Genomic DNA, 19,013 nt, shown 5'->3' with positions numbered 1-19,013 from the left:
TTATGTTTCCGTTACCGATCAATGCACGCTGTATCTACGCTCTGAACGATCTACACGATCTTATCACGCTGTTACCCCGTTCAGAGAGCTGAAAAGTGCCCGATGTGCCCCGATGTACCCCGATTCGACTGTGGGTCAGCAGTCAGTCAACTTATTAGCATGCAGAACTGAAGAAATATACTGTGGACCTCGAAGATTCATTCTTCTTGTTTTACTTTTGATTTTCAAAGTTGTTGTTGCTTCGTTATTCTCACTACTCTTTCTTCATCAGCGAGCCCGTGCTTCTGTGCCTCCAGTGCCCTGGTTATGACCCACCATTTCCCTCTCCTCTCCCCTCCCCCCCCCCCCTTGTCCACCTCGGACTTACTACCTTCTTCACTACTATATCTTTCTTTCCTCTCATTAATTTTTTCCTTACAAGAGAGCCGCCATGTGTTTGTTAATGTGCGTCCGTATGTGTGCATGTATGTGTGTATTACTCTGTCTGTCTTTTTTTTTTTTGCTACCGCTTACGGAAATTTGTTGTTGTTGTTTTTTGCAATCATATATTTTTCTCTATGAGGGGACTGCATTCTAATACTACAAGCTCTGCTTTTTAGCAGTCCCCTCCATTTCCAGCAATATTTTGTATGCATTTACCACAGTGAAGTAACTGTTATTTGTATCTCTGTTGATAATTTGCCTGTATCTCTTTTACAATGTTATTCTGTTCATCGCATTGTGGTACTGATTTCATGACGTCTGTGTATATGAGCGTTTCTTTGTATTTTTTATTATTTGTTTTTTTGGAAGTGAAATAAATCAACTTGTACTTGAAGAGCCTCCTCAACTCACGGTTCTTTTGCAGCAATGCATTGTATAAACAAAGACGTGCTGATTTTTCAAAGGATTTTTCTTGATGTCCTTGCTTTTATAGTCCGTCTTCCTCCAGTTGTAGATGATTTCATATTCTTCAAAATTCTGCTATGTCCTCTTCCTCCTCTTTCAGCATCACGTGCAGTCTCTCTTTCTTCCAGTCTGTTTGTTTGTTAGTTAGTTTGTACTTGCCCGACGGGCAAGCTTGTGCAATTAAGCAATATTTACGGAAATCATGTTGAAAGAAAGTATGAACTTACGTATAAGACTTATTATTTTGTTGTTGTTGTATTGAACGCAATAGCAAACTTTTTATTAAAGGTTTGCAAGGTCAATTTCGTAAAATTGTCATCCATTTTCATTTTACGTGCATTCAAATTCGTATGTTGGAAACGTTGGAGTGACTTTAATCAAACAGTTTCCCGTTTAGTGCCTTCAAATTTGTTTATAGGAACCCAAATCACTGGTCAAAAAGTTCAAATTCAGATGCAAGCATTCGTCTGGGCATGCATTAAATTCAAATCCGTCTTTGTGCATTCAAATTAGTGTTATAGGCTGGGTGAGCACTTCAAAGCTTTTTCAGTTTCGTGTTTTATAGATGGACTTTCACAACTTAGTGTTCAGTACACGTACTTATCATAAGCAAGAACGATTTAAAAAAATATCATTTACCTTTAATTTCATCACATTGGTCAGGATTTTTTTTTTTCAAATCTGAACATCTTCAATTCGCTCAACACATCACTGAACTTCTTTTCATCGTGATCGCGTATAATGACGTGTTTTTAATCTTCATTTGACATCTTTGTTTCATCATGATCCTCATATTTTGCATATTCATCGTCATCATCATGCCTGGTCTACATCCCTTTTCAACATTCATTAAAAAAGATAATGTTACTACTTTTCTGATGGACACCTGACGGACTTAATTAAATGCTCCTAATCTGTTTGCCTATATGCGAATTTGAATACACTTTTACTTGGAATGCTGAAGACGGGTTGAGATTAAAAGTTGAATAGCCACTACCGAAAATGTATCTGCATTCAATGAATTAGAATGCGCAGTTGCGAAATGGGGTTCCACGTTATTTACTTCGAATGAAGAAAACAATTTTTACGCTTCACAACTTCATAACTTACCTAATTTTCATCCGATTGCGATCAAATTTCCATTGTTGTCGCATGGCTGTACTCGTACAATTTTGCTCTTTCTTATCAGACTAACTTATACCCGGACTGTAATTCCTCTTTGAAATGTCTTTGAAATGTCAATGTAATGTAAATGTAATGTAAATCTAATTTCAGGATGGATTAAAAAAGATAATTTGAACATTTTTTTTTTTTGGTATAATACATATATTATGTCAGTCGGGGATACGTGTTGAGACATAATAAATAAGATCTTGCAAACACAAAGGAGAACTTCAGCAAAACTATTCAGACATAGAACTTCCAAACATTATTGTGAAGAGAAACCAGAAAAGCAAGATGTGTTTAACCCACCATGTCCCTCCCAGGTGTATAAATGGGTAGCTGACAACGCTAGGGTAATAACAATAATAGCAGGGCCCTCTTGTACAGCAGTGGCAACACTGAAGAGGCTACCCTGGGTAAATATGGATTTTATTATTATTATTATTTTCATTATTATTATTGGTGTGATAGGGTTGTAGGGTCAGGAGAATTTTGTAAGATGATTTTATTAGTAAGATACCATAGCATAATGGTCTACCTGCAATTTGTCCTTGGGGGTCCAGCGCAAGATTGTTTCAACTGTGAAAAAACAGTCTGTTAGTGTAGTTGTTTGTTGTTTTATGACATATCAAACAACCTAGAGCTGATACAGTTTATATGATATGGGTCAGCGGTTTTTTGTTTGTTTCTTTGGTTTGTTTTTGTACACGAAGGAGAGACAGGAAATATTTCTTTTTTTTGTCTGCACTCTGATGATATGCTTGCATTGAGCTCGAAACCGAGTTACAATGCTAAAGCTTGCTTGAACAGAATCATGTGACTTCATACCACAGGGCGATCTGGACCAGTTGTCTGTGATTCACGTGACAGGAACAAAAGGCAAAGGTTCCACGTGCTTCTTCACAGAGAAGATCCTTCAGACGTGTGGATTTAAAACGGGGATGATATGGTGAGTTGTAATCATTAAAGGAGACAATAGATGATCAGATTTGTCTTTACATTTTAGACTACGGGGATTCAAGGTTTCCACTTGGCTTGTTGTGCACTTTATCACACAATTGCCTCGGCAATCTCTTTGGAATTATTATTTTCTTTTTTTTTTTTACTTACAAAAGCTGTAACCAAGAGCACGGTTTCAGTGTTACCGCATAAAATTTCAGTTCTCTGTAATACATACATATATATAAAATCATGTATTTCGATTTCAATGTCAATTTCAATTCATTTCTGCAACCTTTTCATTCAAGAATAAACATGTATATACAAATAATGAAAATGCTGCAGGATCATGGGGGTTTAAGATAGACAACTGCTCAGAGAATGTGCTCTGAAGCTTATAGTATTTTTACCTGTGTTCATCGATTGGGATGATATATTTTTCAAACGTCTGGGAATATATCGTTATACTCCAAATATCCCTGTCTCCAGATTTGCTGCTTTTTTTCCCCCACCAGCTCACCCCCGCTGACAGAGACAAGAGAACGAATACGTTTGAATGGTAAAGTGGTTCCGCGCCGAATGTTTGCAACATACGGCCTAGAGGTTTTACAGATGTTGGAAAAAGTGGAGGAGGATTTCAACGAATTGGAAGAGGACAGACGCCGCCCAAATCTTTTCCAATACATGATGATACTAGGGCTCTACATATTTCTCAAAGAAAAGGTGAACCAGCGCTGTGAATAGGATTCCATGAATGTTCTTGTGACAAGAAGTGTGTTATGACCATTTATCCCTTTTCTGATAGGAGCCTCCCTCAGTTAAATCTTGCAATGGTGGAGATGGACATATCAAACAAGAAAAACAAATCTGCTATGAATCAGAAGGAAGCTGTAGCTGTTCGATTTGTTTCTCTGTCTTCTTTTAGCATTGCTTTGGTAGTAGCACTGAGATTTCGCTGTAAAATAAGATCCTTACGATATAAGGATATATATGTTTTGCAAATTGAAGATTACTACCAATCCCATTATCTGTCTATAGGTTTTGATTCTTGCTGCTCTAGTGCAATGAAAAACAGAAAAAAATCTTGTACCGAGGCCATGTGTATGGTACGAAAAGCAACAATTTTAATGATATAATTAACAAAAATATTCGGGAGAATAAGAAATATGAATAGTGCCCTGGTGTGTTGAGATCTTTCATAGTAAAGTTTGAGTCTGCTTTGATATGTGTGCTGTGTTTTGGGGAACATTGATCTTGGTCTTATGTCTGCATTGGTTGTCCTAAAGAGGACACTGTGTCATACAGTCACACTGAGTCGTTTCTTTCACAGGCATTGGTTTAGACACAGGAAAACCGTGACATCATGAAAGCCTTAACAGTCTGTATTGTTTTTTAATTCACTATGAGACGTACACATGGCAATACATGTACTACGCGTTTCAGCCTCATCCAGTGTATTATTTTTCTGTATGCATTATCGACAATATTCATGAAAGCTTTTTTTTTTTTTGTCAAATCTATTGATGCACTGTCTCTTGTATGTTATGCAGCTATGAAAAATCACACGTCAATATGATTTCATCCTAGGTTGATGTCGTCATATTTGAAGTGTTCATTGGGGGAGAAAATGACTACTCAAATGTTTTTCGGTAAGTTCGATAGCAATTTGGCATGAGTGGAACCTCTGTAGTCATATTTTCAATTTTGAATTATCCCGTCCATTGGCAAGAACTAAACTATTAACACAGGCAGGAAAAAAATCTACTGTCATATTCATGATAACGCTAATGCATGGATAAGTCATTGCATGTATGCTATCTTGTATTAATTCCAAAACTTTCATATGAATCTATAAGATTCCATACTCTAAACTATAGTATCTGAAAAAAGACTTACGATCGGGAAACCTAGAAATCAACAACAAAAATAAATTTGAACTTTGAACTTTAAATATCATCCTTTTCTCGCTTATGGCAAACATGGCTTCAAGGATGATTTCAAGACGCTATAGGGATGATAGATATAGGCATGTAAGGAATATGGCACTCTTATGGCTTTCATTATACCGGCTGATGACATTTTGGTCATTTGCTGAGAAAAGTTCACTATTCTTTTTTACTTCAATTTCAAAAATTCAATTCTTGACCTAACTGACCTTAGGGTGGGATTTCACGGAGCACGCGAACGATTTGCGAAGGATGCGAATTTCAAAATCCAGCATTCGGAGACGTTTTTCTCCGAATGTGTTCCGACAATGAAGCCGAAAACTATTCTTGCGCAATTTGTGCGAAGTTCCCACGACGTATGTGCGAATGTCGTGTGTATCATTGCTAAAGTACAGCGTGTTACGTACACGAAGAACACGCGACGGAAATGCGAACAACGAAAAATTTTCGATAATCATGGGATAAAATGTACCCAAGGAGAGGTGGAAGCTGTCTTGAGTTGATTTTTTTTCTTTCCTCTATTTCTCCTTTCTTTTTCTCTCATTTTTCTATCGTGTGCTTGCCTACATTTTCTTTTTCCTAGGACCTATCTCCACTAGTAAAGCATTTGATTTTTTTTTTTTTGCAGTTCCTCCAACACATAATCTCTATAGTTCAAATGAAATTTTGCATACTTTAGATTAATGTTAAGTGTATTCTGCGATTTTTTTTTGTATATCAAACATTTATTTCTCTTTGCTAGTCTTTAATTTCTTTTGTTACTCTAGTTGTTAATAATTGTTTGATGTTAAGATGTATGCTACGATTTTTATTTGTAGAAAACGTATAGGTCATACATCCCCCAAACGTGCGCTAAACGTTCGCGAGAATGTCTCAAAAGGTACGCGAACAGTTTGCAGTTGCGTCGTAAAATGATCGGAAAAACTTCGCAGATTTCGCGTAACATACGCGAGACATTCTCCAAAGTTTCGGAGTCTGTTTGGGGTTTCACGAACATTTTGCGAACATCGCGCGTGTCTTGCGAAGGTCTTGCGCATATGACGAGGCTTTAAAGACACTTTCGAGAACAATTCACGAGCAAATCACGACCAAGTGTGCGGAAAAGGTTCGCAAAAAATTTCAAACTTTTTTGAAATTCACGCCGAAGTAAAAACGACATTCGCGAACATTTGACGACGCTTCCGAACCCTCACGTTCGTGTGGCGATCTTTTGCGGACTAAAATACGAATGCTGGATTTTGCCATTTAGTAGAGGCTACTATGTACTCCCGTGAGATTTTTGTGCCAAAATTGATTTTTTTGGCTAACTTTGTCAATTTTGGGGTACTGAATCCAAAAAACTTTGGTTCCATTTTTTCCAACCACGTCTTCAGCCGCCATTTTGAATTTCAAAATGGCCGCCATAGCAAACTGTATTTTGACCCATATTTCATAAAGTGAGCATTGTTGAAGCTTCAAATTTGGTGCAAACTGCATGGGTGTGATGTCAGACACGCTGATATATCTTTTTCTGATATTGTGGATTGTTTTGATACAATTTGTAGGCTGCCATCTTGAATTTCAAAATGGCCGCCATGGGAAACTGTAATTTGACCCATATCTCATAGAGTGAGCACTGTACAATAGAAGCTTCAAATTTGGTTCAAAATGCCTCGTTGTGATGTCAGACACTCAGATATATCTTTCTCTAATATTGTGGATTGTTTTGTACAGTTTGTAGGCTGCCATCTTGAATTTCAAAATGGCCGCCGTAGCGTTTCTACCCATATCTTAGGTTACAATTATTGTAGAAGCATCAAATTTTCAAGACTGCGCATGCTTGTGGTTTCCAACGTTCCAGTACAGCTATTTCCTAATTGTGGATCATTAGACAGGTAACCATGTTGAAATTCAAGATGGCTGCTATATAGAAAACATATCCGTTGTAAGCGCCTTAGATGAATATGCCAAAATAGTTCTAGTTAGACCGAATTCATTTCCAGGTCAAGCAGAATGAGAGCCATCTCTCAAAATGGTCGCCATAAATTCAAAATGTAAGGACGAGGTTCCAATGACGTCATCAAGCTATGCTGAGGGGCAAAAACTGAGCAGGGGGGGGGGGGGGGGATACCCCTGTCCCATACATGTGGGCAAGCAAGCATGTAAGCGTTACATCCCATATAGCCAGGCGGGTATATGCGGTTCCCAAATTGCGCGCTAAAGCGGTTTGTTTTTGCCTCTCAGGGAACACATCACTTTGCATCGTGGAACCTCGTTAATGATTACATTTAATCCCAGTCAGTAAAATATTTGTACAAAAGCAACCATTGATACAATTGAAGGTGATCTTCAAAAACTTGATGCTGCCTCGAGAGATTGAAGACAAACAAGGAAAAGTCTCGCAATGGCAAGAAATGTCACGGTCACCCTACCAGGCATCCCATTCACAAGCTTGCTTGTTGGCCACAAACTGAAACAAGATTTGCCAGACACTAGATATATCTCTAGAATAATGCAGAATTAATAAGGAATGAGTAGCCTCTTTCCTGATTGCCCTTGAGTGGGTCATCTTCAATTATTAAGACTTCCAAGATGCTTACTGCTGTTCAGCCTATGATTCTAAAACAACAAAGGAGCAATAATAGCTCAGTTCTGTGGCACTTTGCGTGCATCAGAATTCCTCCGCAATTTAGAAGACCATCACATGAGGGTAATCTCAAAAATTAATTGTCACTGCCTTGAAGCTGATGAATGTGGTGTTTGGCATTCAGCTATAGGAAACATGCAAGGGGGATATTCTAGAAAGAGATGAAAAGGGCAGTTTTCATCTTCTGTACTAAGAATTTGTATCTAAGAGAATGAAAATATATTCATTTCTCGGATAGTATGAAAAGGCCAGACATTCAGCTGGTGCAATCAAAATACACCATGTAAGATCGGATCCAAAGTCATTAAGCATAAGAGGATCACCAACTTCTCAAAACATTTCTACTGGTTCTACAGTCTAATAGACCTGTCATTATCCAGTCATTGCTGGACGATACAATTATCGGAAGGTATAAGTTCTAAGTAATTCAACAATCACTCTTCATCTTATAATTTCATGGCCTTCTCCTCATTCTCACTGAAAAAGGTTCATTTTTCATACCCATGCCTTAGAAATCCACAAAACTGAGCCAAATAATCAACCTGAAAGTTGAAATACTTAGCAGTCATTTCTATCTGACACAGAGACCACATCACGGAAAGAAAAGAAACAAAGGGTTCATCAAAGATGCCATGGGAGCTGTCACCCGTCACTCACAACGAGGAAACAGATAGCCTCATTCCATTGTATGTATTAGATGCTACTTCAAGAGCAACGGAAAAATCAGAGATATTCATGATTATTACGTATACACTGACATTTCAATTCTCCTGATGGATCTTCAAGTTTGCTTTACTTACTGCATTGCATGATGTCTGCTCCATCACTGGAAAATTGTTAAAATGATAAAAGTACAATTGACATTATTTAGAGATTATGTTCTGCAGTTCGTTGTGAAAAAAACAACAACTATAAAGGTCTGCTTTTTCATGCCTTTCATGGTGCTGGCTGAAGTTGAAAATTTGAGGATGTCACAAAGAGCAGATGGACCAAGAAGTATCTGAACCTGCATGGAATCATGCAGAATGTGAAATGACACAGTCCATGCCTTCCAGAAGTTTGGCGTGGATGACTTCAACCAGGACAATCTCCCGCTTTGCCCTAGTAGAGTCTTGATACAACACATCGAGAGAGCAAACCTCGTCAACTCTCACAACCTAATTTGTGCCTCTACTACAGGGAAATATGATATATTACATTGTAGCTATTTCCAGAGGGTATCCATAAACTGTTAAATTAAATACTTGGAGCTTCCTACACAAACGGTGGCCACAGAATTCATTATCATGCTCATAGCAAGAAATGCAAAAGTCATTGTTTCTGGAAGAATTTTATAGAACCAATCCTCCCCGTGTACAGCTTTAAAGTGCTGTGACTTCAAAAACTCATGCAGGGAATGGGCCTAGAAGACATTATATCTATTAAAGTGACTATCTCACAAATTTTTAGAATATAGGGCTAATATTGTAAACTCTACAAGCAAATCGTCTAAATGGGGCATTTAGTCACTCAGACACAGTTATTAAGAGGTTCTTTTGAAATTCATTTGTTTTGACGTCAGAATCACATGATTTCCCATTCACAATTTTTACTCAAATGCAATGCTTTTAAAGGAATGTTTCCCATGGCAGTCGTTTTGCATTTCAACATGGCAGTGTACCTACGGGACAGGAAGCAGTCCTGCCTATGCAATTCACTGAAGTGATTGACTTACACATGAGTGTTCCAGCATGCTTGGGTTTGCAGTTTAATAATCTTACAGCACCAAATATGGTCGAAATCCATCTTGAATTTCAAGAGCGGCGGCCAAAGCGAATAATTCATTATTACAGAAAGTATAGGATCTATGTGTTTGTTTTTAAAAGAATGTAAACTGTACGCCACCATAGACATTCATTGCTTGTAACCAGATATATTAGCTGAAAAGCAGCCATTTTGAATGTTAAGATGGTCGCCTCGAAAGTGATCTGCAATTTCAGGGAGGGGAAAAGTGCATCTGAATGTTCAACATTATAAGCCTGGTTTATTTATTGCTTACAACAGCCCCTAGCAACATGAGATATTGGTCAAAATATACGCTTTGGTATGGCGGCCATTTTGAATTTCAAGATGGCCGCCTTCAATATCAAAATGAACCATCGTTTCAGAAAAAGATGTTTCAGAATGTCTAATAGCATACGCATGCTCTTTGCCCCGAATTACAACCTTACTCAATGTATACGATATGAGATACAGGCCCAATTACGTTTGTTATGGTGGCCATTTTGAATTTCAAGATGGCCGCCAATAAAATGATCCATCATTAAAAAAAAATGTATATGTTAGTATGCCTGACATCACAAGCATGCTCTTTACCCCGAATTTATACTTTCCATAATGCTTACAACCTTAGATATGGGTAAAATATATTTAGCTATGGCGGCCATTTTGAATTTCAAGATGGCTGCCTAAAAATTGTATTAATACTATCTACAGTATCAGAAAATGGTGTACCAGAATGTCTGACATCATAAACATGCTTTTTTTCATCAAATTTGAGCCTTCTATGACGCTCACATTATGAGAATTGGGTCAAAATACCGTTTACTATGGCGGCCATTTTGAAATTCAAAATGGCGGCTGAATACGTGGTCGGAAAAAATGGAACCAAAGTTTTTTGGATTCAGCACCCCCAAATTGACCAAGTTAGCCAAAAAAAAAAAAAAAAAAATCAATTTTGGCACGAAAATCTCACGGGACCCAATATTTCGACATAGCAGACTGTACTAATTCGCGTCCTTCGCAAATCGTTCGCGTGCTCCGTGAAATCCCACCCTTACTCCGCACTTCACTACCTAGGGCCCCAGCTGTTGTTGGCCTCACGACTCTCGGCATTGACCACACCGAATATCTTGGAACCACATTGGAGAGCATCGCCTGGCACAAATCGGGCATCGCTAAGGTAAGAATTATTTGTCGCTGACATTGGACAATGAAAATATACATGTTATCACACATCATGTCTGCTTAAATTAACTACCTCACCTCTTTTAGCAATTAATACAAAAAATACATCAATTACGACAAACAAAAAATGGCACACAGAGCGGTCTGCTTTTCCGTTTTGCGTGCAGTTTTTCGTCTGCAAATGTGCGTAATATTATTGGCAGTGACATTATAAGAGGTTTAATTAATTGATACAACTTTTTCGTAAATAATGCGTTGTGCCTAAAGAGTACATGTACTTATGTGTGAATCGATCGCGGAGTAGCTGTTATCCATAGTACGTTTTTATTTAGACACCATGTTATGTTTTTATTGACTACTGTTAGTCATTCCGAAGGTTGTCGTTAATCCAAAATTAGATAATTATAAGGTTCGTTATTCCGAAGATCAAATGAGTTAATCCACGATAAAACAAGGTTCTTTATACTGAAGATGCATTAATCTGAAAATGAAATAAGGTTCGTAATGTACAAAGGCAGGTTCATACAAAAATGATTTTGCAATTTTCTTCGGAACCTTCGGAATGATGAAACGGTTTTCGTTTATGGATTCAACATATAACGCCACGTATGTTTGAATTAAGGAATCCTCTTTCATTGTGGAATTGACAAACCTCTAGGTATTGTGTATTTTGGAATAACGAATCTTATTCATTTTCGGATTAACAAACCTCCAAAAATACTAATATCAGCCGTTAGGTTATTAGCTATGTTTTGTCATCGTACCTGCTACTCGCAGTGGGTTTTAAGCGGTATTCTATCTTTTCAATAAAGAAGACTTAAATTCATTTTTTTTTTGTAACATGCCACATCTTCCGCAGATATATATATATATATATATATATATATTTTAGACCCTACTTTATCCTTTTTTCCCTACTCAGACACAACTTCCTACGTATGTTCTCTTGGAATTGCATATTACATCTTCACACGGTCTTACAACTTTTATGTATACAGTACATCCAATACAGTTGTGTAGAAATAAAGTACATGTGTATTGATTTTCTTTTCTCGTGATCATGCAAGGTTTTATGTAAGAGATGAAAACATCTACAAATACGTTTAGACATGTTGGTTTCCCATAATTAACCTGATTTCAAATGGCGTGACGGATATTCTTGGATAGCTGTTTAATCTGCGTCATTTTTACAATAAAGTTAATATTTTGGTCGATGTTTTGTTCCTATTTAACCAATAAAACGAAAAATGACTTTTTCTAATGATGTGCTGCGGTTAACTTGCAGAAAGACCGCCCTTTGCTCACCCTCAACCAGCCGAAAGGACCTCTGAAGGTGATTGCACTGCGCACGATGGAAATTGAAGTAAGCTTGTCTACTTGGTATAGCCAATGGTAGCAACCCCTACACACTCTTGTACACACACACACACACACACACACACTCACACTCACTCTCACTCTCACACGCACGAATCAAACATATTTATGAGCTGCAGGTAAAAGAGAATGTACCGGTATGTTCCTGTCAGATCATTATTTTTAAAGCGTTAATGAGTAACTGGGGTGTTCCATAAAGCTGCTCGTAAAGTTACGGACGACTTACGAGCGACTGATGATCAATTCTTGTGCTGAATTATGGACATTTTGATAAGTAAAGCACATCAGAACTGATCATCAGTGACTCGTATTAGTTATTCGTAACTTTACGAATAGCTTTATGAAACAGGGCCCTGGTCGCACTTGATTGGCCATGTATCGATGTTGCTGAAGTGTAATAATTCACTGTTTTATTTATTTCGTTTCTATTGGTTTAGATATAAACAAGATTGTTTAGTAATCATGAATGAACGTCAATACAGCATACTTTCGCTTTCAAGTGGGTTCCACTGCACGTATGCATGACAGGTATAGGCCAAATTTAAACAAACATTTGTATTCATCTTGACAGGCGATCCCTTACATTTGCCCTCCTCTCTCTGCCTACGAGACCGATGGCAGAGCAATCGAACTTGGTCTTCATGGTGACTTTCAGCACAACAACGCCGCCTTGGCTGTTCAGATGGCGAAGCGCTGGATTGAGGAGAAACATTCTGGTCGCTATGACTTCAACGGTTAGTTTCATATCCCTTTGATATTGTTTCTTGCATTAGTTGCAAATCCGTCAAACGAAATATGAATAAATGTTTTCCTTTAGGTACCATACTATTGATCACAATTTGTAATGTTCAGTATTGCTTTGTGAGACTTGGCATTAGACATATATAATTTGCTTTGAACTTAATCGATAAACTTATTTATTAATTAATGTATTCATTTATTCACATATGCGTATACAAGTATATACTTGTACTTTTCAATCCCTCCAATCAAATGAGAAATATCCCTTCGGGCAGATGTGTCTGTGATAACGATCAAACCGCAAGGACAAAATCAATAGCAATGACTTTTACCTATCCCACATAGACATATTCATAAATACCATAGTTGTATCGTACGGGGGAGTAAACATTAATCACATGGCCAGAGATCATGTCTGTCTTGTTTTGGGAGCACAAACTCAAGAGCTGCAATTAGCATCGCGTTGTACATGCAGTGTGTGAAAGGTAAATATTTCTCCGTCTGTTCTCTTTCTGTTTGTTATGAAGACCTTCCGGGGATATCGACTGCGGAAGAAGGTATTCCTGTCGCGAAACCATTTGTGCTGCCCGATCCATTTATACAAGGTAGGACCACGACATCAGCGGTGATATTGTTCTTTTACTTTTTGCCCAATTTTATTATCATAATCTAACTTCTGCAAAGTATTTCCTTTTTTTTAAAGAATGCAACATATAAACAAAACTACAATAACACCGATTTTTTTTTTTTTACATTAAATAACATTTTCAACATTTACAAAATCTGGTGTTCAAACAAGTTCAATATATCACTCAGATGTAAAATGTAGTGAATTGTTGCATTTTTTTTTTACTTTAATGACATATTCAACGTCACAGGGCCCGTCAAAACAAACATACGCAAAGATGTTTGACAAAATGACAGCATTTTCCTGACAAAACGAATAGGAAACTATTTTCATGGATTTACTCCCTTGGGGGGAGGGGATGGAAAGGTGCAAAGGTGCAGGGGAGAGAGGGGACTCACGAATGGCTTGCCTTGATTTCACTTAACTGTAAAAAAAATGCGTGTTAACTTACAGGGACCATAAGTCAACATATAGCCAATGTCTATCACTATACTATGTAAATTAACTATACAAATCTTTTGTACTTAAATCTATACTACATTGCATTTGAAAATATTTTGTTAATTTTACATATTATGTTTATATCCATTTGAGGTCAATGTGTATATTTCGTTATTAACTTTAATACATAATGTCACACGCAATCAGCGCTTTCTAGGTTAATGCCGAGTTCTTCGTGAACGCTTTGCTACATGATATCCGTAACTACATGTATTAAAGGTAACAGGAAGAAAGACTTTACGAAGATAGGAAGAGGTCTAGAGGATAGAAAGAAACTGCCAATCATTCTATTTGCAAGAAGAGAGCAGTAATATATCTATAATGCTCAATGTATTTCATTAACTGCATCAAAATTTTGATGCATCACGTGTCTCCTTCAGACGTTAACAAACAATTTGTTAATTGGATATTAACAGTGAAATGCACCTACTGATCTCTCCTCCTTATCTTTTACGTATATAGAGAACCGATATTTGAAATAAAATCCTCATGATCATGGACAAGTAACATCGCATATGTGATCACGCGCTTAAAACTCAAAAGAAGTGACCCTTTCATACATTTTCAAGCGGTGACGTGCATATTTAATACTGCAAAAAGTTTGGTGTTTATTCCCTCAGGGTTGAAGGACTGCTCGTTACCGGGCCGCCACCAAGTTGTGCGTTGGAACCACGTCACCTTCTACTGCGACACCGCGAGCAATGAGATGAGCGTGACTTCGTGCAAGGAATGGTTTCATTTAGCTGCGGAAGAAGAAAGGGAGAGGCTGGGTGTACCAGTGACCCGCGTGCTCATGTTCAGCATGAAAGCCAAGGACAAGACCCAAGGCGTCCTGACAAAACTCGCAGTAAGACGAAAAGAAGAAACAAATTAGCAAACGGGTCTGAGATTGGGAGTTGTCGTAGAGATAATGTCAAGGAAATTAGGCAGACATGATATGGAAATTAAAAAGATTCATTCATTCTTATTAAAGGGATCGTATAGTTTTGGTTGAGACCTAACTTCAGGTTTCTCACATTCTTTTCGGTGAGATATAATGAGAAGCCTCTTATGAAATATGAAAGAGCACGTAATTTAAAAAAAAATCAATATTTATTCGATGAAAATTGGTTTTGAGATGACTGAGATATCCATAACAGAGCGATCCTAATCAAAGTTGGGCCATACCTTTTATTAAGATTGCTTTGTTGTACTTTGTTTTTGGCTGTCTCAGCCATTCCAAAACTGATTTTTATGAAATAAGCTTTGAATTCCTCTTAGAATGGTATGCTCTCTACTATTTCATAAATGGTTTCTTTGTATATTAAAAAAAAATTTAAAAAAACCCCAATCCTCATCTCCACCAATACTATACCATCCCTTTCAAATAATTTGCTATTGTCAAAGGTTATTCCAACCTCTTATAATCAGATTTAAAACAAGCGTGATGTAAAGTATTTAACTAGATGAAAAAACACATGTACATATGCGTGCATGTTTATGTATGTCTAATTATAATACAATAATATATATCTGTAGTAAAAACAATGATATAATGAAAACAATAAAAACGATTATTTGGTCCTTAACACAGAGTGTAGGATTGTGCCCATGGGATGCACTCAATAAAAGGAAAGAATTTACATAATGTAATCACACAGAGTTTAGTGTTTCCTGAAACTGTTAAAAACATTTCAAGGCAGATTTCAATTGATATTGTTCATTGAGGTCAGTTAATTTTCTTGGATTCTTCTATTGGTAGAACATTCGAAAAGGTAAAGAGACACTCGATGTAGATATTCAATTTTCAAGGCATATTAGGACATTTCCTTTTCTTTAGCTCATCTGGACATAATACACTATGTGTAATGCGCTCTATAAGCAATATTAATGATCGTTATGATGAATTGTCGTGATTGGTTTGGGTAAAAGTTAATGCTCCATATCTTTTCCTTGGGAAAAAAGTCTCTTAGCAGATACCTCGAAAGTAATGGGTGTTCTTGTGAGCTTTTTATTTCAATTTTTCTGTTAAAGAACCAAAAATGTGACCGACTGAGATGCAACCCAATAGACCCCCCCCCCCCCCCCCCCCCTCTTCGCGCCGGCCCTAAACTGGGTGTTATGTTATTGTAAATTTTTGTGTGTTTTACAGGATTATGACTTCGATGCCACCATATTCTGTCCGAGTTGGATGATAGCTGGGACGCTGCCTGAAGCTCATCGTAAGTTGTTGAAAAACCTGCTTGAAACTCTACTGACGTAACTCATTCTTAGAATGAATCTTCATCAACCACATCAATTTTACAACAAACCAAATCCCACATTGTATGAAATTGCATGTGCTTCCTTCTCATTTCTTTAAAAACCCAACTGCTACACGTTTGGCTACTAAGCGTGATTCAAGATATATAACACATATAAAGAAAAGTGGTAATCAGGATTCCATGAAGTGTTAAACTCTTCTCACGTACCTTGCATGCGTAATATAATTATTCAGATTCTAACCTATTATCGCCAAATACTTCGATTTATAGTTTCATTCAACGACTTTTTAGGAAAACTGCCGTCACACACCATTTCTGGTTGTTTTCTGTATAAACTTCCGTCACCTATAAACTCCTTACAAAACACACACACAAAAAAACAACTAAACTTATTGACAACTTATTTGAATATACGTTTGAATGAAGGTTTAACAGCGTGAAGGTACATGTATACAGGAAAAAAATGGGAGGTAGAACTCAACTCTGTTTATAACACCAAGGTTTCAAGAAATAATGTTACTAATATCACATTTTTAGGAGAGTTTATTATCAATGTTCATAGCTATCCGTAGAAATTGAATATGGGAAAAATTGTCTATGAAAATCTCGCCCAAACAACGTTTGTTGGTTAAGAAGGTATAGTATTACAAAACAGCCTACTATGTTTGTTTGTCTGGACTATATTGGATTATATTGGAGTAATGGATGATGCTTTGTTAGTCCTTATGAAGGATGAAGTAATGAAAAATCACATAATGTCCCGCAAAAATGAGATCGGGTTTGCTTCTTTTTCTAGCTGCCTTCTACCACGCCAAAACGAAGTTTACTTTTGAGGGAGAAATGAAAAACACTGAAAAACTGAAGACCTACTACGAGGAAGCCTTGGATAAACTGGGAAAGACAAAGCGCCCTAAAGTGAAGGCGACCTCTTCGATACCGTCTGCCCTCCGATGGGCCGTGGGCACCGTCGACGACCTTCGGGATCTGCCCCCATTGCAGGCGTGCGAATCCGATGACGAAGGACGACTCGACGTCGCAAGCCACGTGCAGGTGATGGTGACCGGAAATTTCTACATCGTTGGTGAAATCGTGAACCATGGATCCCGCTTTTGAACTGAGTGATAGATGAACCAGTTTTAAGAATCTTGCTGTAGCATGAGAAAACACAGAATTGATTGGGCTTCCTATAAGCGAATCGTTTTTAGCATGATCCTCTTAGTAGAAATGCTTCTACCACAGCGGCACTATAGTGCGTACTAAGGTAATGCAAGTTAATATTGTGAAATCCTTGAAGACAATTCGGTATGGATTAACGTGATATGGGGTAATATAGTTCACGTGCTTTTGCATTGCTAAATTTAGACGTGGATTTGAGAGCATCTACTTCTCACAAAGAAAGCAATATATTCGGTCGTACAAATAGTTAAAAGGATGCTTTCATTGTAAGACTGCCAACAGTGTCTGTAGTGATAGACCATCAATGATCAATTTCAGTATAGTTGTGATAATCATACACATGTTCTTTGCTGATTATCAGTAATTCTTACTAAGACCACTGAAGACAGAATAAATGGTAGGTGAGTTGTTAAGCCATATCCAAGAGGCATTTGACGGATTCTATCGTGAGAATTCAAAAAATCCATTCAAAAATCCAAAAATCCAAGAGAACGATGTGCAATTTGCGACTAGTGACTAAAGGCCCTGTAGTCAAACATGTTGAACGGCCAAGCATAAAACAACTGTGTTAGTTGGACCACAAGCTCAGAGCAATCCAAAGTCCATTGCCCTCAGTTAGAGACGTCGTGTGCGTTTAAGTTGTTTTGCATTCTATCAATTCTTCCTCTTTCATTGATTGGAGGAATGAATATTATGTTGTTGTTTTATAGGAAGAAAAAAGAGAGAGAAAACTGGGGCCCTTTACAAATAATTTTTGAATGAATATTAGCAGTACAGTTAGAATTGAGCCTGTTAAAAACTGACCAGCCAATGTTGTGCTTGCATGGACCCTGCAGGCAAGATTGTGCATCTCCACTGCTGAAACATAGACATTGGTTGTCTGTAGGCAAAAGGATCACATGATTTATACATTTTCTTTGCTGTTTTTTTTTCAGTGATTCTGCTCGTAAATGCTAATCACGACTGTCTTTATAGCAGTACGCTTACTTTCATGAAATATAGATAAAGTGACCATGCAAACAGCAAAAAGAAGGAGTTATTATGTCACTTATAATTATGTCAGGATTTTCTTTTTGGAAATTGTCTATCTGATGCTTTACATTAGAGATGAGAAAAAAAGAGAAGTACGCACATCACACACAAAAAAAAAACTGTGTTACATTTAGTGTTTAGTATATGCTATGAAAGTAGTTCCAAGAGTATTATAAGTTTACTCCCCTTTCTTTTTTTTACTGGAAAATTACTTTCTTATTTTTGAAATACCAGTACATGTACATTGTTTCTGTTAGCAATGCTGAGGACGAAACTTGATAAACGTACTTCAAGGAATTTCAGATCCGAGTTAAAGGAAATGTAATAGGTACAAGTAGATAAAAAGGAAGAGTAAACTTGGCTCCATTTCAACATACTGACACATTTATTAGTTTTCCTTCGCTAACGTGAGTATTCATTATTGTATTGATTTGATGTGGTTTTGTATTGTATTAGTTTAAGTAGCAAAGGTTAAAAATGTAACGCAAATCTTTCCCCATCGTTTATTCATTTCTTCCATCTGATTTACTCTTATGAGATAATCAAGACATGAAATGAAAATTGAGGTCCCGTGTGTGAGAGTGTCACAACTCACGCACGTAAAAGATCCCGCTTCATTTATTCATCGCAAGTAGCCGGGCGTTTTTAACCTGGTGAAGTGATCCTGCCTTGCATCCAACTGGACCCCATGGAAGACCAGTTATTGCAGCTGAATATGGGCTATCGAGCCATCTTCTCCGATGGAAATGAAACAAACGTGGGATTGCCAAGATAAATCACTATTAATCAGAAGCCCTCAAAATGTT

At 37.4% G+C, this 19,013-nt stretch overlaps 1 protein-coding gene across 1 annotated transcript in view; it reads left to right on the top strand.

Moving 5' to 3' along the window:
* The window catches only part of LOC139718359 (folylpolyglutamate synthase, mitochondrial-like), an 18,802-nt gene extending 1,690 nt beyond the window's left edge, over nt 1-17,112 (top strand). Inside the window, exons 2-10 of the mRNA XM_071629832.1 lie at nt 2,886-3,001; nt 3,507-3,714; nt 4,579-4,640; nt 10,402-10,504; nt 11,795-11,872; nt 12,458-12,620; nt 14,377-14,603; nt 15,888-15,957; nt 16,796-17,112. Of these exons, the coding sequence (XP_071485933.1) occupies nt 2,886-3,001; nt 3,507-3,714; nt 4,579-4,640; nt 10,402-10,504; nt 11,795-11,872; nt 12,458-12,620; nt 14,377-14,603; nt 15,888-15,957; nt 16,796-17,112 (1,344 nt within the window). The remainder of the gene's footprint in view (nt 1-2,885; nt 3,002-3,506; nt 3,715-4,578; nt 4,641-10,401; nt 10,505-11,794; nt 11,873-12,457; nt 12,621-14,376; nt 14,604-15,887; nt 15,958-16,795) is intronic.
* The last annotated feature ends 1,901 nt before the right edge of the window (nt 17,113-19,013 follow it).

The sequence above is a fragment of the Diadema antillarum genome, unplaced genomic scaffold, assembly GCF_040938485.1.
Source record: "Diadema antillarum isolate AM-2024a unplaced genomic scaffold, OU_Dant_1.0 scf00000093, whole genome shotgun sequence".
Taxonomy (NCBI): Eukaryota; Metazoa; Echinodermata; class Echinoidea; order Diadematoida; family Diadematidae; genus Diadema; species Diadema antillarum.
This window is presented reverse-complemented; position numbering and strand designations above follow the sequence as displayed.